General features: G+C 37.1%; 1 protein-coding gene across 1 annotated transcript in view; it reads left to right on the forward strand.

Moving 5' to 3' along the window:
- QRFPR (pyroglutamylated RFamide peptide receptor) overlaps positions 1-6,830 on the forward strand; it is a 45,608-nt gene extending 38,778 nt beyond the window's left edge. Inside the window, exons 4-6 of the mRNA XM_043569349.1 lie at positions 2,509-2,744; positions 3,937-4,034; positions 4,798-6,830. Coding sequence (XP_043425284.1) covers positions 2,509-2,744; positions 3,937-4,034; positions 4,798-5,138 — 675 coding nt within the window. The 3' untranslated portion in view covers positions 5,139-6,830. The remainder of the gene's footprint in view (positions 1-2,508; positions 2,745-3,936; positions 4,035-4,797) is intronic.
- The last annotated feature ends 16,131 nt before the right edge of the window (positions 6,831-22,961 follow it).

Genomic DNA, 22,961 nt, shown 5'->3' on the forward strand with positions numbered 1-22,961 from the left:
CCTACAATATGCAAAGGGGAGGTGATTCCCTTCTTCTCTGCTTCCTTACTGGGCATTTCTCTTTCTCTCTTCCCATCCAAGAAAATGGCTGTCCTTGGCAACTTGGGAGCTGGTGTTAAGGATGGGGAGAGGAAGGGACAGGTGTACTGGTATCATCGCCCTCTGTGAGTGACTTTGCTGCCCATGATCGATTCCTTATTCATGGGTTTTTCAAAGATAACACCACTGAGGCTTCTGACTGCTGCTCCAGCAGGGTGCTCATGTATCTTCCACACACAACTGTAAGTGGCTGGGTCTTTTCTCTAAGGCTGTCCTTATTCCGGCAGGTATCCCATACTGATGGAGGCTTCACACGTGACCCAACCCAGTAGTCATTTGTGGGGCCCATTTCTGGCCCACAGAACACAAAGAGTTTTGTCTATTTTTTAAAATAAAATTATTTTATCATATGCTCTAAATATGTTTTGAATATGTAACTCATTTAGTTTTTAGGAAATACATATGTAATTGGCAGAGTCGGTCCTCACTATCAGACAAATCAGCTAAATCAGATTTGCTTTCTGTCAGGAAAAAGTGTGATTTCATTTTTCCTATCAAATAAATCTATTAATATGCATCCCATGGCCACCTTCTCACTTCTAAATTCTATTAGAGAGAGTGTGTGTGAGCATGCATAAAGCCTGAATTTCTCACCTGGATGAAATAAAACACCACCAACTTTACCATTTCCACCCACTGATGTTCTCTTTGCTTTGCTGTCAATGGGCTCTCTCTCAGGAGTGATGTATTTGACAATTTTCATGGGATGGAAGCAAAGAGGTGGCTAAATTAAAATTGTCATCATCACTTCTGCCTCTTCACTGTATGAAAAATGTAAATTCACAACATCTCAACACCTGTCAAAATACCTTTCTTCTAAGGCCAGAATAGAAATATGTTTGATATAGGGAAAACACAAAACCCTATCATGGATTTATGGTGTCTTGATTACGGTGGCTTCACTGACATCAGTAGTTCAAACCACCTCCTTTTTTAGTGCCTCATAGTAAGAGTAGGACTGAGTGAGACATCTGACTTATGTAGATGGGGAGAAGAGAGATAGAAGCGAGCTGGGAGTGCAGGGCCAGCACAACACTCAATCTCAGGCTTCCCCTAGGCAGTGGAATTTTAGAGAACTGTATGGTTCCAAAGAGACAATCTGAAAATTGATTCCCATAAAACCATGTGCCTGTGCACTCAGAAAGTCTTTGCTTGTTCCCAAGGCAACATGCACCCCCTTGGAGACTATCAGTCTAGCTTTGTGTTTTAAGATGTGCCAATATGTTGCCCCCATGGTCGTCGGCATTTGTGGGCTCTGTCTACACGGGGTCAGCATGAATTTCACCTTAATATCCCGTTCCCAGGGAGTTTGGATCTTGAAATTATTATTCAGTAAGTGTTTTCATCCCTTGTTGCATTTGTAAATAACACCTAGATCAGAACTTGAATTTTCTTACCTTTGATAAGTATACCAGAAAGCTTTTCCCCCCCATTCAATTGACTAAAGATTGGCAATAAAATTTGCAGGAATGGAGGCAGAAATATGTCTAGGACCTAGGGATACTTCATCTGGAAATCTCTGAAGTGACTAAAATGGCAATAGTTTTGATAAATTTTCTTTTATTCTTATTATCCAGATAAATGACTTTGCTTAGTTTGTCCCTTCTTAGCATTTGCTACTGTTATTAATATTGTTTTTAATAATATTTTGAACCCAACCATCTGTCAGAAATAGTATTAACAAAGAGACATTGCATTTCTGTAAAACATCTACCTCAAAGGCTGATAGCTGAGTCTGAATATTTGTAGATAGACAATAGTTTGAATCCCAATTTCTTATTCATCTCAAATGTTAAAGCTATCAGCTGTCTTTCTAAAATCTTTGTAAGCAACCTGATCATTGCAATCTGAAATAGCAGTAACAAAATGCAAGCTTTCAGTACTGTGAACTGAAAGGTAGCTGATACTTTGCCAAAATCTGCCTCTTCAACAATTGAGGAAGCAAAATAATGGAACATTAAACTAGCTGGTGTGCAATTACAAGATGTTTTCTTTTTTTCATATGTACCTTGATTGATGTAGTGTATTCTTCCTCTGAAAAGTAATAATCCTCATCTTGACAGTATGCATACATACCTTGGTCAAAGAGTATAGCTCTTTCATCTAATTGAAAAAATTCTGACTACAGTGTAAAAAAAGTTGAGAAACATTAAAAAAAAATAGCCTATTGACCTCAATTCAATTTAAAATAGAAAAGAAAGTATGGAACTGTTAAGAATGTAAGAAATGATGTGGAGAAAATGACACCTTACAACAAACGAACAATCAAACTCGTATCTAATTTGCAATATGGATCCACAGTAAATACAGGAGGGTTTGAAAACTGCACCATTATAGCAGTACGTGGCTGTTTTCTGTTCTTTTGATGCTGACTCTGCCTCCTCTAACTGATTTGTTTTTATGTTAAAGATTAAGTATGACTTCTTATATGAAAAGGAACATGTCTGCTGTCTGGAAGAGTGGGCCAGCCCTGCGCACCAGAAAATCTATACCACGTTCATCCTTGTCATCCTGTTCCTCCTGCCTCTTATGCTGATGCTTATCCTGTACACTAAAATCGGTTATGAACTTTGGATAAAGAAAAGAGTGGGAGACTGCTCAGTGTTTCGAACTATTCACGGAAAAGAAATGTCAAAAATAGCCAGGTCTGTTTAATGAAGCAGTCGCCTCCGTTTAAAATACTTTTAATTAGTCATGCTTGAGGGGGACGTTGCTAGAGCTCTCCCAATTCTTGGGAACTTTAGCCCAAGTGCCATTTGTAATTCATGTTCACAGAATGGGCTGACGTTCAACTTTGGAGATTTTAGGAATAGCAGGTATTTAGACAATTTGGAAAACTGTTGAATTTTCATCTATATGTCAAGATGACATGCTAGGAAGAGCTGTGGTGGTCTCCTCTCTACCACTCGGCAGTCACATGGTGCAGATAAGTATCCTTACGCCTAAAGCTTCCGCTTGCCTCATGTGTGACAGGGTGCATAATAAATATCCATCCTCAGATGATGCTGAAATACATGAAATCTGTATGAAAATTCTTTGGTGACTAGAGTATGCTATTTACTTTATTATTATCTATACTATCATTAATAAGGGCTTTCTTTTCTGATTATATTCATTAATAAAAATTTTAAAACACAATTTACTGATATAGTACTTGTATTCCATATCATTTATTTTATAATCTACATGGAACAGCTATTAAAAACAAAAACAAAAATCTTAGAAGTTTAATGGTTAGATGAAATTCTATCATTTCTTCAAGTGTGCAGCGACCTCTAGCGTCCAGTTTGTATGAAGAAATCCTCCCTGTCAGTGTCCAGGGCTGGATCTTCAGCTCTTTGGGACTTATTGCTGATTTCACTCTCCACTTCACTTCCTCAGAAGAGTGTTCTTCAACATAAAAATGAATAAGAGCTTAAACACTTGACTTTAGCTGCCTAACTTTAAGTCCAAACTAGCCCTTACAGTTTAAATCCCTTATTAGTCATCTGACTTTGCAAGTTACTCAACCTTCTCCGTGCCTCAGTTTCTGCATCTGTCAAATGGCTAACTGAGAAGATTAATGACATAACCCATGCCAAGCATCTAGCAGAGTGTTAGATCTATATTGAGCATCTTTCATAATGATGTTTATAAGATGAGAGATTTGGGGATGAGGGCAATAGCAATGGGAAGAGATGATAAACAGCCTACAATTAACCTATCATGAACTTTATTAATATTTGAAAAGTTATGGTTGAGAGATTTAGGCTCAAACTTTATTTAATAGCTTTGATATCAATTTGACAAATTTGCCAAGGAGAAGTTAACTGATGTGATGTGTCCTTGTGGGTCCAGGAAGAAGAAGCGAGCTGTCATTATGATGGTGACAGTGGTGGCTCTCTTTGCTCTATGCTGGGCACCTTTCCACATCGTGCACATGATGACTGAATACAGTGAGTGCTTTTCATTCTCATTTGTTAGAAGTTCTAGTTAATTTATTGCTAGACTAGACCATGAATCGTTGAAAAATTTGTTGCTATTCCCTTGGGTAATCAAATATCAAACATTTAATGGGTTTCTCTCGTATTTTCAAGATTACCAGATCATTACATGGTGGGTTAATTATGTACAATTTTGAACAAACCCTTAATAATCGCAGAAGGGACAGAAACATTTTTGAGAGTCTTTTTTCATGCTCTGTCCCCTGTTCTCCCTAAACCATTCAAACATGGAGGAGGTGTGATGGCCTATGAGCATTCTCTGTTTAGATCTAGAATCCTGACTTGAACCACATGAATTTGATAACACCTAGGATTTCAGCCAGACCCCCGGTGTATTACTTGTGATAATCTGAGACTTAACATGATTCTCAGATACAGATTGTATTTCTATAACACAAGTGAACGTTTGAATGGTAACTGCTGCTTCCCAGTTTACATTACATTTGGAATCAAGTGGAAATACGGTAAGTTCCTTAATATGAGCTGGGCACCAGGCTAAGCTTGTAAGCCAAGATTCTCTAAGAATGGGAACTCATCACAGAGCTCATTTTTCTTCAGACATCAGATGGCTCTTCCCAAAATTGCCTTGAGTATTTTTCACACCTTTAACCACTTGTGCAAGTGTAAGTGTTTGGTAAAGATATATGATAAACAGAAATTTTATTTTATGCTCGTGAAAACATAATACATGGTAGACTATTACTTTTTATTTCAGGCAATTTTGAAAAGGAATATGATGATGTCACAATCAAGATGATTTTTGCTATCGTGCAAATAATTGGATTTTCCAATTCCATCTGCAATCCCATTGTTTATGCATTTATGAACGAAAACTTCAAAAAAAATTTTTTGTCTGCAGTTTGTTATTGCATAGTAAAAGAAACCTTATCTCCAGCACGAAGGCATGGAAATTCAGGAATTACAATGATGCAGAAGAAAGCAGTGTTTTCCCAGAGACAGAACCCAGTGGAGGAGACAAAAGGAGAAGCATTCAGTGATGGCAACATTGAAGTCAAATTGTGTGAACAATCAGAGGAGAAAAAATACATCAAATGACATCTTGCCCTGTTCAATTCTGAACTTTCTGAAAATTCTGCTTTAGGTGGTGGCCGCTAATTATAACAATGTCTGCATAATTAGGACTGTTCGTAGCTTAATTGGAAGAGAAAATTATTTTGAGCAAAGGTGGAAGACTTTTTTTTTTATTCTCAGAATGAGGAAAAGAAGGAAACAAATCATTTTCTTCATAAAAATATAACATTATACATGAAAACACAATTTTGAAAAATTAGTAAACTATCCTTGTAGATTATTAAAAAAAACTTGTATAGAAATAAATGTTTTTGGCTGGTAATTTTTCCCCTAATGCAGTCAATGTAATGTGACTTTCTATGTATTGCTAAATGAGCTGAGGAAATAACTTAAAAATTATACCTTCTTTTTTGAGTAAGTTAATGGTTGAACACAGTAATGTAATTTTCAGTGCTGTTGAAGCTTGGTAATACAGTCTCTTACAAATGAGGTCTGTCCAATAATCATCAAGTCAAAGAAGATGGCGAAGCCGCAAAATGACCAATGAATGTGATTCAGAGGCAGGTGCCCGGGTGTGAGCTTCTTCTAGCCCTACCAGCTACCACTGCTGTGATGACTGGCAAGCCACTGAACCTCTTTAAGCCTCTGTTTCTTCCTGTGTATACTGGTGAGGTACCTCTTCTTCACAGGGTCACTGCCAGAAGAAAACGAGATGTGAGCAGGAAAGCCCTTTGTTACTGTACAGCACCCTCAGGTTCTGAAGCATCATCGCAGCCCCCATGTTCCAGGCCTCCCCTTTCTGCTCCCTTTTGCTTCCTGAGAGTTGCCCTCAACCCTGCCAGCTTTCCACCCATGCCTGTTTTGTAGCTGTTTTCTCTAATCAAAAGAAGGATGTTTCTGGGATCCTCATTTATAGGCTGGCTGTAATATATGTAAGCCAGTCTAACTATCTCAAATATTTATATTTTTAAATCCCTTACTTTAGTAGTGGGATGAATGACTGGTTGTTATATAAAAGGACTTTTAGATGTAGTTAGCAGATGAGAGCATTAACTCCAAGCCCATGATTTTACTGTGCCCCAGACTGACCCCCGAGAGAGCAAGGCTAGGAAGAATGGAGTTCCCCACTCATATTCCTTGCCTTAATTCAATCTCCCTTAATCATAACCTCTCTTCTTTCCAGTCTTCTCCTCTTACCCTCAAATATCATGGAACCAGTGACCACATCCCAGTGCCCTGTCACTTCCCCTTTAACAACTGTGATTCCCAAAGTCCATTCACAGCCTCTTGGCTAAAGTGTTTCTTTTGCCTCCAGTTTTGCAGCACTTATTATTTCTGCCAGGAAATAGAGACAGGAAGAGAAGCTCAAGAATTATCAGGGTACTATTTCACTTGTAAAGCTTTAAGGTTTGGGAACCAGAGAACTCAGGCTATTTGGATCTTTCAAAATGTAGACATTTAACTTTTTAGGTGTGTCAGGATAAAATGGATACAGCAACACAACTGAAATAGTGTGTGGTATTAAGAAAAAATGGCAATATGATACAGAAAATTAACAAAGTCAAGAGAAGACTACTGATGATTTTGTTTGTGTTGAAATGGACTTACTATGGATTATGTGTGTGTGCCATTCTCCTGTTATGACTAGCTATCTTGTAGCAAAACAGTAATTATCATTAAATCATTAAACCATTAAAAATGAATCATATTCACTGATTTTGGTTATCCTTATTTAATCAGCAGATATCCATATGACTCTTCCTAAATTTGATGTACATATGTTCCAAATATAACTTACTGAAGATGGGATCAATCAACACTATTACTGACCATTTAATTATTAAGGTTAGAGATTTTTAAAATTCCTAAACATTGCAGAGATTGATCAAAACACATCTGGCTGCACCTGGGTGCCTCAATCTGTTAAGCATCCGACTCCTGGTTTCGGCTCAGGTCATGATATCTCAGTTTGTGAGTTCTAGCTCTGGGTCGGGCTTTGCGCTGGAGCCTGCTTAGGATTCTCTCTCTCCCTCTCTCTCTCTCTCTGCCCCTCCCCTGCTCTCTCTGTCTCTCCAAATAAATAAGTAAACCTTAAAAAAATAAAAAATAAAAACATGTAGATATTAAACAATTTAAATAATTACTGTAAAATGTCCAGACACCTGTGAAAGATTTTTTACCCCTCACATTGCATTCATGCCATTTCAGAAATAAAAAATAGAGCAGTTTTGTTTTTGGTCCTTTAAACATGTAATCTTTTTATTCTGTTATAAGAGTTTGGAAGAGAAAACTGGTTCAATCCATTATTGGGAAACTATTATAATTAGTCAAAGAAGCTCCAGTCTGGACACTGAGCGCTGACGATAGTGTAACACAGCTTATGAGCCCATACAGAGTTCACCTTGGATTTGCAAAAGGTGCCCTGGTTCTGAGCTTTCTTCTGGTTTCCTCTGACTTCCCTGGCCCCTGAGTCTCTTAGGCCTTTTGTCCTCCACCCAGGCATCTGCTTTCTCCCCCTTTTTTTTTTCTTTGCCCTAGGCTGTCACTCATTTTATTCCATCTGATTTCCCCTGAATTTGTGCTTGAAGTGAGAATTGGCAAAGTCTCTTTGGATCCAGAAGGGAGGGTTGTGGAGGGGTACAGAAGGCTAGTCATTAAAACCATTCATTAGCATTTGGGTAAAATGTCTATGAAATCAGTGAAAAGATATGCATCACTGCTTAGACCTCTAAGCCTTTTATTTCATTATGGATCATTATGCCAAAAAGAGCTGTGTCTTTTCTTCTACTCTACAAACAAAACACAACAAGAAAAACTAAAACCAAAACAAAACAAAAAATACACATCTCTCTTTTCTTAGTTTCTTATGGATCAGGACATCAGCATTTTGCATACTTGTTTGACTAATTTCTAAGCCTGAAAATGTTAAAAAAAATTTAATGTTTTTATTTATTTTTGAGAGAGAGACAGAGCTAGTGGGAGAGGGGCAGAGAGGGGGGGGGGAGACACAGAATCTGAAGCAGGCTCCAGGCTCTGAGCTGTCAGCACAGAGCCCAATGCAGGGCTCAAACTCACAGACTGTAAGATCATGACCTGAGCCAAAGTCAGGAGCTCAACTGACTGAGCCACCCACATGCCCCAAGTCCAAAAACGTTTCAAAAAGAAGAACCAAGTTGCAGGGCTTATACTACCTTATCCGCAGACCTATTATAAATTGCAATAATCAAAAATTACAAAAATCAAAATTATAATAATCAAAAGAGTGTGGCACTGGCACTGCAAAAGAATAGTTACCCGAAGTAGATGCACAAGTATATGGTCAACTTATTTTGACAAAAGTGGTAACATAATTCAATGGGTACAGGCAAATCTTTCAAACAAATGGTTCTGAAACAATTGGATGTCCATATACCGAAAATGGGAACTTAGGCCTTATACTACATACAAAAATTAACTTAACATGCATCATATTCTTTTTTTTTTCAACGTTTATTTATTTTTGGGACAGAGAGAGACAGAGCATGAACGGGGGAGGGGCAGAGAGAGAGGGAGACACAGAATCGGAAACAGGCTCCAGGCTCTGAGCCATCAGCTCAGAGCCCGACGCGGGGCTTGAACTCACGGACCACGAGATCGTGACCTGGCTGAAGTCGGACGCTTAACCGACTGCGCCACCCAGGCGCCCCAAAATGCATCATATTCTTAAATATAAGAATAAGAATAAGAATATTCTATAAAACTTCTAGAATAAAACTCAGAATAAAATCTTTGTAGCCTGGATTAGGCAAGGCAAAGATTTTGTGGACAGGGCACTGAAAGCAAAGCAGGAAGCCTAAAAAAAAGAATTGATAAAATAAACTTCAACCAAAAAAAAAAAAAAAAAAAAAAAAGAAAGAAAAGGAAAAAGAAAAGACCTATACATGAATGTTCATAGCCGCTTAATTCAAAATAACCAAAAATTGCAAATAACCCAAACATTTAGCAACCAATGAATAAATAAGCAAATTGTGTTGAGGCTATCTAATTGAATATGACTCTGCAATAAAAGGAATTAACTACTGATACATGCAACAAGGATCCATTTCAAAAGTATTATGCTAAGTAAGAGAAGCAAAACAGAAAAGACTATATACTCTATGACTTAATTTACCTGAATTGTAGAAAAGACACAACTCTAGGAATAGCAAACAGGCAAGTGGTACTAAAGGCTAGCTAAATTTAGGCAACTGAATGTAGAGGGCATGAGAGACATCTTTGGATGATAGAAATGTTCTATATCTTGATTCTGGTCGTGGTTATATGACTTTATACATACGTATATTTTATTTATTGCCATGTTTATTGCCATGTGTGTCAGGTGAAGTTATGGTAATAAAATGTGAAAATCACACATTCAAGAATTTTCTTCTAGTACCCAACCTGACTGTCTCCATTCCACATATGGTCTGTAAAAATACAATTCCTTTCTTCATCACTCCATAAAGAGTTGTTTTTACATTCTCAGTTCATCAAAGTAGCCTTAACATGATTTTCTGCTTTATAGCTACCAAATCAACCTGGAGCCATTTAATTCCATTATCTTTCAGACTAGTAGGCTCTTAAATACAATCTTGAGAAGTTAATTGCTATGAGCAGAGAATCAAAAAGCAGTTCAACTACATTTCAAATGGAGTAGGTGTAGGTTTTATGGGCCATGCAGGAGCTCTTGAAATGTTGAAACAAAACCAGACCCAACTCATGAAAAAGTGTAGATTGGCTGCACTTTTTAGATGTTGTTCTCATTCAACAATATTCAACAATATTTTTGGAGTTCCTACTATGTGTAAAACCTAGACACCCTGTTTTCATTTCAGGATCAAGAAAATCCTAAAAAGAAAAAAGAAAAAAGATAGAAGAAGGAGAAGGAGAAGGAGAAAAATCCTTTTTACTCTGAACCAGATAAGGCTAAAGAGGGTTGGTTGGCAAATGAGAGAATAGGGGAAAGTCATAAAATCAGGTGAATCTGTATATATATATATTTTTAATTTTTTTAATGTTTATTTATTTTTGAGACAGAGAGAGACAGAGCATGAATGAGGGAGGGTCAGAGAGAGAGGGAGACACAGAATCTGAAGCAGGCTCCAGGTTCTGAGCTATCAGCACAGCGCCTGACCCGGGGCTCGAACTCATGGAGATCATGACCTGAGCTGAAGTCGGTCGCTTAACCGACTGAGCCACCCAGGCGCCCCAAATCTGTATATTTTAAAATCATACATAAATTTACTGGCTTATATCTCAAGCCCTATGTTTTCTTGTTCACTCAAAGTTTTGTTTCTAGAACTGAGATTATGATCCATCTATGAAAGAAGAAATCAGAAAGAAATGAGATAAAATGATATAAAAATGCTCCAATTTATATCTTTAGAATCCTGAGAAGACAGGAGTAAATGAAATATAGGTCCAACTCCACAGGTTTCTTTTTTTTTTAATGTTTATTTATTTTTGAGAGAGAGAGAGAGTGTGGGTATCTGAGTAGGGGAGGTGCAGAGAGAGAGGGAGACAGAGGTTACAAAAGAAAAACAAAACCGGAGGCATCACAATTCCAGACTTTAAGCTGGATTACAAAGCTGTAATCATCAAGAGAGTATGGTATTGGCACAAAAACAGACACATAGATCAATGGAATAGAATAGAAATCCCAGAAATGGACCCACAGCTGTATGGCCAATTCATCTTCAACAAAGCAGGAAAGAGTATCCAATGGAAAAAAGAATCTTTTCAGAAAATGGTGCTGGGAAAACTGGAGCGACATACAGAAGAATGAAATTAGAACATTCCTACACCATAGACAAAAAGAAATTGAAAATGGATGAAAGACCTAAATACCTAAATGTGAGACAGGAAAAGAGGATAAAGATCCTAGAGGATAAAACAGGCAGCAACCTCTTTGACCTTGGCTGCAGCAACTTCTTACCTGACACGTCTCCGGAAGCAAGGGAAATAAAAGCAAAATGAACTATTGGTATCTCATTAAGATAAAAAGCTTCTGCACAGAAAAGGAAACAATCATTTCTGCCTTCTTAAAGTCTTGTTAGACATTTTAGAACATCCTACAAAATGAAGGAATAAGACTATGATAGAGATAGAAAACTGAGTCTAGAATAAAGAAATAATTCAAGATAATAAAAGAGGGCTGAGAAATAAATTTAATTAGTACTATTCTCAAGGAGATTTAAGAAAACTGTTTTTATAAAAACATAAATAAAGCATGCTACAAAATGGGGAAAAACGGGTTAATGAAACTCTGAGAAATTAAAAATACGTTGCTGAAATTAAAAATAGACTATGTACTCATCTTTATCTCCCATATATTTAACATTTTCCTTCAAAAGCATTTCCTAAAGTATGTTTGTATAGCAAACCTCTTGAGGCTATGTTTATTATCTGGAGTGTTGTCTGGAGACAGATGGCACATTCAAACGGAGTAATTTGAGGTGTAATTAATAAAGGGACGATTTACAAAGGAGTGAGCAGGGTACAGAAAAGCAGGAGGGTTAGTGCAGTATCAGCTGTTCATTATAGCAAGGCACAGTTCCCATCCCTAGGCCTGAAGGGGAGCCAAGAAGATGGAGGAAGATGAACAGGAGGAAGACGAAGAAGAGCAGGAGGAGAAAAGGAAGAAACTGAGGGAGAGAGACAGTGAAAGATCTGTGTGTAAGGGGCTACCTATTGGAGCTGTGACTGTGGATGGAGGCATGATGAGCCAGCCCATGCTACTCCTCGTGGTGGGTGCCATGGCCACTAATGCACTGACCTGACCCCTAGCTCCCTCTAATCTGCAAATGGTCTCCATTCCCCAGACACAGCCTAGCAGCAAGGGAGCCCTTTGATCCAGGCACAGAGCACAGTGATGCAGGGTGCATGGTTCTGGGTGGACAAACAGAAAATATCCAGTACATGTATGCATGAACACCTTTAGTCCTGCATTCATACTTAATGATGGATTAGCTAGATATTAAAGTCTAAGTTCTAAATTCATTTCATTCATTACATCTAAATCTGTGAAGTTTTGTTTGATATCAATGTGGCTCTTTTTTGTCTGTGTTTGTTTTTAATATAATTTATTGACAAATTGGTTTCCACACAACACCCAGTGCTCAACGTAGCTCTTTAGAATTCTGATGTCAGTCTGAGATATCCTCTTTCTCTTTGATATCTTTTAAAACTTGTTCTTTGAATTAGAGCCTATAAAATTTTACCACCTTGTGTTTAGATGTGTATTTTTTTTTCTTTGATACTCTTTGAGTACTTTTAGTCTGAGGTTTCTAATCTTTATTTTTGAAAATCTCTGGTTATTATTTCTTCAAATATTTCCTTCCCTCTCTTTATTTTTTCTTCTGGAATTTCTTTTCTGTAGATTTTATATATCCACTTCCACTCCCCATTTCACTCAATTTTTCATTAATGATTTTTTTTCATCCCTTTAAACTTCCTTGATGTCTTCTGGGAGAGTTTCTTAATTCGATATTCTTGCTCAACAATTTGTTTGTTTCCTCTACTCTGCCTTTTGATCCTGACTTACAATATTTTTATTTCAAATTTTGTATTTTCATACTGAATATATCCATTTGATTTTTCATTGTAACTGTTAGTTTTTTTCTCATATCACTGGAATCCTCCTTAATATTAAAAAAAAAAATTGAGTGTGCCTAGGTGGCTCAGTCAGTTAAGCAGCTGATTCTTGGTCTCAGCTCAGTTCATGATCTCATGGTTGTAAGACTGAACTCCACATTGAGCTCCCCACTGAGCATAAAGCCTGCTTGGGATTCTCTCTCTCTCTCTCTCTCTCTCTCTCTCTCTCTCTGCCTCCCCACTTATCCTCCCCTCCCAAATAAATAAATAACATTTAAAAAATTAATTGAAGTATAGTTGAGCTCCTTAACATTTCTATCTTTTTAAGTTTGTTTATTTAAGGAGAGAGAATGCAATCAGGGAAGAGTCAGAGAGAGAGGGAGAGAGAGAATCCCAAGCAGGCTTTCTGCTGTTAGCACAGAGCCTCACATGAGCTCAGTCTCACAAATTGTGAGATCATGACCTGATTCAAAATCAGGAGTTGGATGCTTAACTGACTGAACCACCCAGACACCTCTTAACATTTCTTGAAGGATATTTATTGTGCTTATTTTAAGTTCTTGATCTCCTCATTCCACTTATTTTGCATGGCTACATAGATTATTTATTCTATCACTGTCCTTTAATGTCAGTTATGCTTTTCAGATGTCTCCTTAATTTACTCTGTGAGTTCATATTTCTCTTAAAAAATAGAGATCTTGGCTTACTATATAAAGGGGACTTAAAGAAAGAGAGGCTACCTCCAGATGCTGCCCTTCTAGTGAGTTTACAGAAAGAGAGGATGTCCCTCAGGATGCAGAGTTGCCAGCACCCCAATTTAGACTACTATCATCGTTTACTCCTATCTCCCTCAGGTAATCCTGGTTGTTTTATTATGATGTCAACTGAATTCCTTTTTCCAATGAAGATGAAGTCATCACATTTTTATTCTAGTCATTTATCTATCTATCTAATATATATTTGTTGAGTGACTTCTATATGCCAACCTTGCATTTGCAAGATAGTTAGCTCTAGTTATTAGTTATTAGTCCATTGAATAGGCTGTATCTTTGGAGAAAACTAACTGATCACCTTGAAAACAGGTATATACATATCACTTTGCTAATAACCATTTTCTAAACCTTTAAGTATGTGGTAAAGCAAAAATTTTTTTAATGTGCAACAACTAAAATATTTATACCTGTAAAAGAATTATTTATACTTTCAAATGCAGCCTTATTAAAGTGCAAATTCTGAGACACTATAATAGGGGTTATCTTATGATTTCTGTGTCGATGTTTATTGTTACTCAAGAAGGCAGAATATGCATATGAAAAGACAGCAGTAGACAACAAAACTGTGTCAAATGGGATTCAAATATTACTGTGGAAATTTAGAGAAGGTCCTGGAATAGTCAAGGAGACAGTGAGGCAGCAATAGCTGCAATTTGAAGTGTTTGGACAAGTTGTGAGGTTAAAATAGTCTGGGGAAGAAAGGATGTTCTAGATAAGAGAAGTAGTGCAAATAAAGATTCATAGAGGTGCTGAGGGAGAATTCTGTTGAAAATGTAATAAGATTTGTTTTAAACCAAAGACATCTCCTATGAGTAGGGAATAGTGGTTGGAGTGTTAGATTGTATGGAAATGGTCCAGAATAGTCAACTATGGGAAATGTGTCAGTAAGGGATGATTGAAAGGGTTTCTGAGTTAGCAGGTGGGCCAGATAAAAGTTAGGTTTCACAAGTTATTGGTCAATCAAAGCAGCATGGTCTTATAAAATTTTCTAATAATGCCAAAGAGTAAATGGGGTTGTCTGGGAAATTCAGATCAGCGAATAAGGTGATCACAAAAAGAACACTAAAATAAAGGGTATTTTCTTGAAAATATAACAGCTGTTCTATTTTTAATAACAGAAAAAAAATGATTAAGAAAGCAAAAGAAAACAGTAAGGAGGAAGAACTGATTTTGACAGGAATGAGTAGATATGAAAGGTCTTCTCTCTGTCATCAGACACAGATAATAGGAGTAGATACAGAAGGAAGGTGGGAAATGTGCAGTGTGGCACAGAAAACATTGGTAGGTGGACTTCTGTGAGTAGATGAAATTTCAGACTGTCTGATATCATTACTCTGGTTGAAAATTTGATGTGAGGGGCGCCTGGGTGGCTCAGTCGGTTAGTCATCCCACTTCAGCTCAGGTCACGATCTCGCAGTCCGTGAGTTCGAGCCCCACGTCGGGCTCTGGGCTGATGGCTCAGAGCCTGGAGCCTGCTTCCAATTCTGTGTCTCCCTCTCTCTCTTCCCCTCCCCCGTTCATGCTTTGTCTCTCTCTGTCTCAAAAATAAACAAAAAAGTTAAAAAAAATTGAAAATTTGATGTGAGTGAACATCTGTACACCACCTCTCCCTCATCACCTCCCTGGGTGGGAAAAGAGGAGGGTGTTTTTCTCTTTTGAGGCTCTGACCTCACTAGTAATAAGGTCCTCTGAGAATGGAATCTCACTGAGGCTTTCAACATTCTGTAGGAGAAATGGAAGCTCTTAATATTGCCCAAGAACTGATTGAAGCTTTGTGTTTCCGTGGTTTTAGATGACATCCTTATCCTTAGCTGGTCTTTCATCAAAACATGACTATGTCATAAGACGGATAAGATAAAAACATATAGTTAAAATACATCCAAGAAGTTACTACTTACTGGGGGGAGAGAAGCAACTAAAAGCACATATTTTTGTTTCCTGTGTCATCTTCCTATGGGGAGGACAAAACGTTTTTTTCTGTAGGTCTCCCTAAAGAGTTTGGCCTAATCAATTTGTTTCCCAACTCTTAAGGCACTTCTTGCCTGTGACACATGTCTCTGACAGTCAGTCCTGTACTGCCTTTTGTTGTCTTAGATCTTGTTTTGATCTTGTTTTGGGGTCCTCATGTAACACAAATATATACAGACAGATTTCTATAAAAGTGAGGGATGAGTGAACTGTTCACTGTTTTTGCCCATTCTGGGGACCAGAATCTGAATATATGTTGGCAGTATTTTTCAGCAAATCACCAAAATTTCAGTAAGACAACAGTAACTCTGTCCAGGGTGGATAAAGAAACACATTCTGTGCTGTACCATGTTGCTCTGGCCTCCTAGTCTCATCCACTGAGGCTTCCTTATCTTGTTGGGGGCCCAAACAGGCCCAAACTTATAGAGAGAGACAGAGCATGAACGGGGGAGGGGCAGAGAGAGAGGGAGACACAGAATCAGAAACAGGTTCCAGGCTCCAAGCCATCAGCCCAGAGCCTGACGCAGGGCTCGAACTCACGGACTGTGAGATCGTGACCTGGCTGAAGTCGGACACTTAACCAACTGCGCCACCCAGGCGCCCCTGTGTAGGTTTAATTTAAATGCCTACACAAGTAGAACTAAGTTTTTCTAAGAACATGATTTCTAAAACAAATTTAAAAAACTAGACACATAATTAAATGAAAATAAAAGAGGCATACTATAAGCTTTCTTTTGGTAGAAAGAAAAGAAATTGGACTTCATAGTAAAAATAAAGGAATTTAGGTAAGTGGCTAATTTAAATTGGAATAATCCAAGCCAATTTTTATCTCCAATAGCTGTTTTGGGTTATTTATCTGGCGATTATCTTACTTTTACAGATCATTGAGAGTATAAAACTCAAGACCTAAAAGGAAAGTAATTATTCTTATTTTGCTCACTAAAATTGAAGTATTACTTGTCTCATGATACCAATCTATATTGTCTTACATCTGGAAAAAATACAATGGTACAGATAGCAAATGGATAAAGCCATTTATATTTGGCATTAGAATGCAAGTGTATTAAAATTATAATTGTACTCCATCTTGGAATTTTTATCCCTCTACCAAAACTGTGCAGTTGTCTTTTATATATACTCATTAATTTATTATGTATTATTAAATACCTGTAGTGGCTAATACACTGGGCATGCAACACAGAATAAATGCTCACTCTGGGGGCTTACAGTCTGTATTAGTGTAGGAAAGGGAGAAAAAAATTCAAGTAAAATGGACAAGTTGAAAAAAACAAAACTCTACTGAGAAATCAGCTGTTTTGGAATCAGAGGAGGGGGGGATATGCTACAGATGGTGGTGAAAAGGAATCAGGAATAAGCCATGATAGAACTGACCATAAATTGAAAGGAGAAAAAGGCCTTAAATCACCCAACATCTTTTCTGAAAGTATTTAATGATTTTAATCAGAAGCTGATTTATGGGATATTGAGTTTTATGCCCTGAACATTTTTCTAGATGTGTTGTGTTTGTGTGTGTGTGTGTGTGTGTGTTATTATTGTTGTTTTTTATCTTCTAGAAATTTCAATTATATTTTTTAATTCTATTCAAGATTTTTCTGAAGTATTTTCCCCGTATGTTTTATACACGATTGTTTGATCTTCAAATTAAAATGGACACTTATTGGGGCGCCTGGGTGGTGCAGTCGGTTAAGCGTCCGACTTCAGCCAGGTCACGATCTCGCGGTCCGTGAGTTCGAGCCCGGCGTCAGGCTCTGGGCTGATGGCTCAGAGCCTGGAGCCTGTTTCCGATTGTGTCTCCCTCTCTCTCTGCCCCTCCCCCGTTCATGCTGTCTCTCTCTGTCCCAAAAATAAATAAACGTTCAAAAAAAAAAAAAAGAAAATTTAAAATGGACACTTACCCAATTGGGATTTCTTGGATCACTTCTTTCCTGCTCACATCTTAGTATGTAGCCTTTCTTGTATTTTCTGTAATTCTAGTAAAATGTAATGAATAAGTATATATAAGTAATTATAATATATAATTATAATAATATAATACATAAATAAATATAAGTAATAAAACAATATATCATGCTGTTGTGAGGATTAAGAAAACATCTTTGTAAATGCACCAACACTGTGATGCATATGAAAACATTTATTCATTCCACTTATAGTAGTTTCCTTCCTTTCTCATCCTACCTCTGAAACTTTTCTGAGAACTCACTTATTCCAAGATATTGATTCTGGGAACTGAAAAATTTGAAATACTTAACTTTTTTCTGTCAGAGAAGGGGAAGAAACTCATTAAAGAAGCATGTAGAGAATTAGATTTGGTTCATTTTCATAAAAAAAAGATTATTTTAGCAAAATAAAAATTGCCTTTGCTCTTAAGACACCTAGATTTTTTTTTTGCAATGCATCTGACGTAGCATAAAATTTACTACTTAAAAGTATGAAACTCAGGAGTTTCCAGTATATTCACAAATTTGTGCAACTATCACCACTGTCTAATTTCAGAATATTTCCATTACAACAAATCAAAACCTTATATTCATTAGCAGTCACTCTCTACTATTCCCTTCTCTAGCTCTGGAAGCCACCAATCTACTTTCTGTCCCTATGGGTTTCCCTATTCTGGCACTTACTTACGTATTCTGCCTATTCTTAACAAAATAGAATAATTATAACAATATACTGTAATAAATGTTAAATGAAAGTGGCTTCTCTCAAAATATCTTATTGTACTATACTTGGCCTACTTTTGATGATGTGATGTAATGAAATGCCTCTGGGATAAGATGAAATGAGGTGAATGACATAGGCATTGTGACATAGTGTTAGGCTACTACTGACCTTTTGAAGGAAAATCATATGCTTCTAGGCTCCTGTTGCCCACAGGTAACTGAAACCAAGGAAAACAAAACTGTAGATAAGGGGGAGGGACTACTGTAATGTTTATTATGTTGTCATATGTACCAATAGTCCATTCCTTTTTATGGATAAACAATATCCCATTGAATGGACCTACCACTTCTTATCAATTCATCAGTTGATGAACATTTTTTTCTACATTTTGTCTATTATGAATAATGCTGCTATGAAGATTCATGTGTAAGTTTTTGTCTGACAATATATTTTTAACTCTACTGTATATATACCTAGGATGGAATTGCTGGATCATAAGGTAACTCTATGCTTAACTTTTTGAGGAACTGTCAAAATGTTTTTCACAGGAAGTATACATTTTACCCTCCCCAAATCAATGTTCAAGGGTTCAAATTTCTCCACAATCTCTCCACACTTGTTATGCTCCAATTTTTTGATCATAGATATCTCAGTGAATGTGACATGATATTTTATTGTGGTCTTGATTTGCACATCACTAATGATGTGGTTCTTTTCATGTGTTTGTTGTCCATTTTTATATCACTATTGGAGAAATGTTGATTCAAATAATTTTTCCATTTTTTAATTGGATTATTTAGGTTTTTAGTTGAAAGAGCTCTTTATGTATTTGGATACTAGCTCCTTAACAGATTTATCATTTGAAAGTATTTCCACCAATTCTGTGGGTTATCTTTTCACTTTCTTAATAGTGTCCTTTGATATAAAAAAATTTAAAATTTAATGAAGTCCAACTTACCTATATTTTCTTCACTTGCTTGTTTTTCATGTCATGTCTGAGAAAAACATACCTAATCCAAGGTAACAAAGATTTAGATGCATATTTTCTTCTAAGAGTTTTATTTTCTCTTTAGATGCAATATCTGTCTCCAGTGATATCTTTTCAAAGGTGTTCTTTTTTCCTTTCAGCTTTTATATACTTTTAGAACCTTTTTTAAAAAAATCTGGTTATTTTTGACAGAGAGAGAGAGAGAGAAAGAGAGAGAAAACATGAGTGGGGGAGGGGCAGAGAGAGAGGAAGATAGAGGATCCCAACAGCAGGCTCCCCGCTGACAGCAGAGAGCCCCATGTGGGGCTGGAACTCAACAACTGTGAGATCATGACCTGAGCCCAAGTTAAAGCTTAACAGACTGAGCCACCCAGGTGCCCCTATTTTTAGAACCTTTCTATTGTACTCTTCTTCACATAATTCACGTTTGCATAACTGCTAGTATTGGCATTTTTGTTCTCTGAGTTAAAGTTTATTTTAATTTCCTCTCTACACCACCATTACACATTTCTGAGATAAAAAGTACTTACATTTTCCAAGTATTTGAAAGAAGAACACCTACATTTAAAATGTCTGGAACTATAATGATATAGTGCTATAGCAACAAACATTTACTTGAAGCCATAAGGAGAAGAAACAAATTATATGACATGAGAGGAAGCCATAATTTAAAAAAAAAAACATAATCTTTACTCAAATCAGTAGGAAAAATAGCCAAGTGAGAATCCTGAATGAAGAGTAATTTTCAACAACTTTTCCCTTTTGACTTAAATCCATCTGTATTATGGTATAAAATAGGAGACTCTTGGATTTGAAAAACAATCCTCTATTGCGATTCTAAGAAAACATTGTAAACATCTTTTTCTTGCTGTCTTCATTCTACCAAAATACCTAATCTGCATTGCACATTCGTTCCATAGAAAGTGTCTTGTTTTCTAATTTCATCAACCTATGCCCAAATCTGTTTGAATGAAATCTCTTGGCACTTCTCTCTATTATAAACTTTTTATTGGAGTATAATATATATAGAGAGAAAAGTACACAAACCATAAACATAGAGCTCAAAAAATGGAAGCAATTTTAGCATTTTTCCTCTACTGACACCAAGGTTGGCTTTACTATATATTGTGCTCCACATTTCCTTACTGAGTGAAATCCCAGCTTATTCCATTGGAAATAGTTGTTCAAATAGCATATATTTAAATACCTTAGATTTCCAGAGAGATACGTTACTATATTAGAACCTTCGAAAAATTAGAAAATATCTAATACTTTATCATTTTCAGAGCACGGGGTGGTTGATCTGGCAACCACATACATGTGTTGTGCTACATGTGTTATGACTGAATCCTCCTGGGAAAGTGGAGGTCAAAGCTTAGTGAGGTTACTAGAGGTAGAGCAGGACCAGACCTAAATCTAAAGTCTGCACTTTTCGTGTGCCAGGGTGCCCAACAGTGGCACGTAAGATGAATTTTTGGTGGCATTCAGTTGAACATTTTGAAACTTAATGTCCTGTGTTTATTTTATATGCCCTAGAAAAAAATATAATAGTTATAACAAGGCGATAAGCTCTCAAAGAAGAGTTTAGTGAATCACAGAAAAAACTCTGAGGCTGCAATCCTATGAGGCTGGTACTGAAGACTGGATCACTACCTCCATTCCCACCTGCATGAAATGGACCTTATGGCACACTACAGTCTAGGAAGAGAAAAAACTACATTTCCTAGATGCCTTTAGAGGTCAGGCTTCCCTGGGATCTAGCATCAGCCTGGGATCTAGGAGGCATACCCTACTGCATCTATGTATATATCGTCATAACTGTCCCTTATCATTATTTGAGGGCATAGATGGAATTACATAGAGGCCCCACTTCTGCTGTTTTTGCCGCCTCTGCAGAGAAATACAGCCATGGGAGCGATTGGTTTTCTGTGGAAGCAGCAGAGGCGTTGCCTTGACTCAACTTCTGTTACTAATCTTTTTCAGTCCCATGTCATCATGTAGAGTTAGGGGTTGGTTGAAGGCAACAGAACACCCTTTAGTCAATTTATGTCAAAGAGGTTAAACAGCAGTTTTGTGGTGACTCCCAATACTTTTGGAAGGGCTGGAGGAGCAAGCTCTAGACTGAGTTTGCAGGAATTACTCTCATAAAGTGTAACTGGCCTGACGAGAAGCCACTTTCTCTGCTACAGTCTGGAAGATAAGGAATCAAGGACTACCACCACACTTGTTGGCTTCAAGAATCCATCTCGTTTATCATGATTCACTCACTACATGGATCATGATTTGTTCATTCCAAATTTATTATTTTCTCTATTTATTTTATATCTCTTCCCTTTTCACATTTTTAAATAAAACAATTTGTTGATAATGAAAAATGCAGAGCTGTATTTAATGTAAATATAACCTAAACTGACCAAGTGCATATAGAAAATACACTGTAAAATACTGTAGTTAAAAAAAAAATGTTATTCTGCTCTCTCCACCAAATCTGACCTCCATCTTTGAGGCATTTGTTATTTTTTTCACATTGTTCTGCAGGTGGCGCCATTGCTGCACACTGTCAGGTCAGTTGCATAAGAATTGGCCTTCAAGAAGGCTCAGAACAGGTTAATTTTAAAGATTGTCTGGAACTCCAGCACATGGTTGGGTCAGAGCTAAGTATTTTCAGGTTTGGTCTGTGGTTAAATGTTGGCGAGTTGCCTCTACTGTCTGGAAAGTAAAGGTAAAAACGGGTTTGGCAGTCCTAATCCACGAGTGGGTTTGTCAGCAAGAGACAAGGTGCAGTGCCTTAACCTTTAGTAGGATGCTTTTGACAGCCCAGTTTGTGTATTGTTTTTCTTCTTTCAGAGCTCATCTGGGCTGGTATAAAAATATGCCATCCTGCTCAAGAGGTCATCTTAGTCTGTGGGAAGGTGGGCTAGGAGTTGCCTGGGAGAGGAAGCCATGACACTGTTTCATTTTCAAATTCATGCTTTGTCCTCCTCTTGCCCTGACGCTCTTTCTTGCTTTAATGAGAAAACATTGATTCTGTCTCTTTCTGGTTTTTGCTTTATGAAATAAATCATTCCTTCAAAACTTTATTTTTGGAACAAAAAGTAGAATATGAATGTGAGCGATAAAGCCCAAATAAAGATAAATGCTGAGGCTCATTAACCTATTCAAAAGCCGGACAATGTAACTGAAGAGGAACCTTAGCTACTGTGATTCCTTTCAACTTTTAAAATCTGCTAGCAAATTTGAAAATGGGTGGAAGAATAATAATTCCTAGAAAACTCCAGTTACTTAGAATTCTATTCGAGCCACTTATTTGTGAAAAGAATACAGTTGCATTAATAACACTATAAAACAGACATGCTTGGTAAAGATTCACCTAACCATGACTCTGTGGGTGAGCTCTTTTGAGGGAAGTCCCTTGTATTCTTAGCACTATAATCTGCTATGGGTTTCACAGAATATAGTTTGTACAGCATACATACATTTTTAGTAGGTAGAGATTTTTGTTTGTTTGTACTTAAAAAAAAAAAAAGCATAGCCTGGAAGAGTGATTTCCATATCTTAGAACAAATATTTCCTGAGCTCCACCCAAACGGATTACAATGCATTAGGTCTGAGGCAAAACTTGAGAATCTGTATTTCTAAATGCTTTATAAATCACTCCAAGAATTTGGCAAGTCTTGGAAGCCTGGCTTGTAAAGAAGGAATAAGAAAATTGATGTTGGAAACCAGAAAAAATATGGCTATACTCCCAGGACTTGTGCTACAATTTGAATATCAGTACATTTATAAAACTGGAAATTAATAAAAAGATGGGCTGAAGGTGAG

The sequence above is a fragment of the Prionailurus bengalensis genome, chromosome B1, assembly GCF_016509475.1.
Source record: "Prionailurus bengalensis isolate Pbe53 chromosome B1, Fcat_Pben_1.1_paternal_pri, whole genome shotgun sequence".
In the NCBI taxonomy this organism is placed as follows: Eukaryota; Metazoa; Chordata; class Mammalia; order Carnivora; family Felidae; genus Prionailurus; species Prionailurus bengalensis.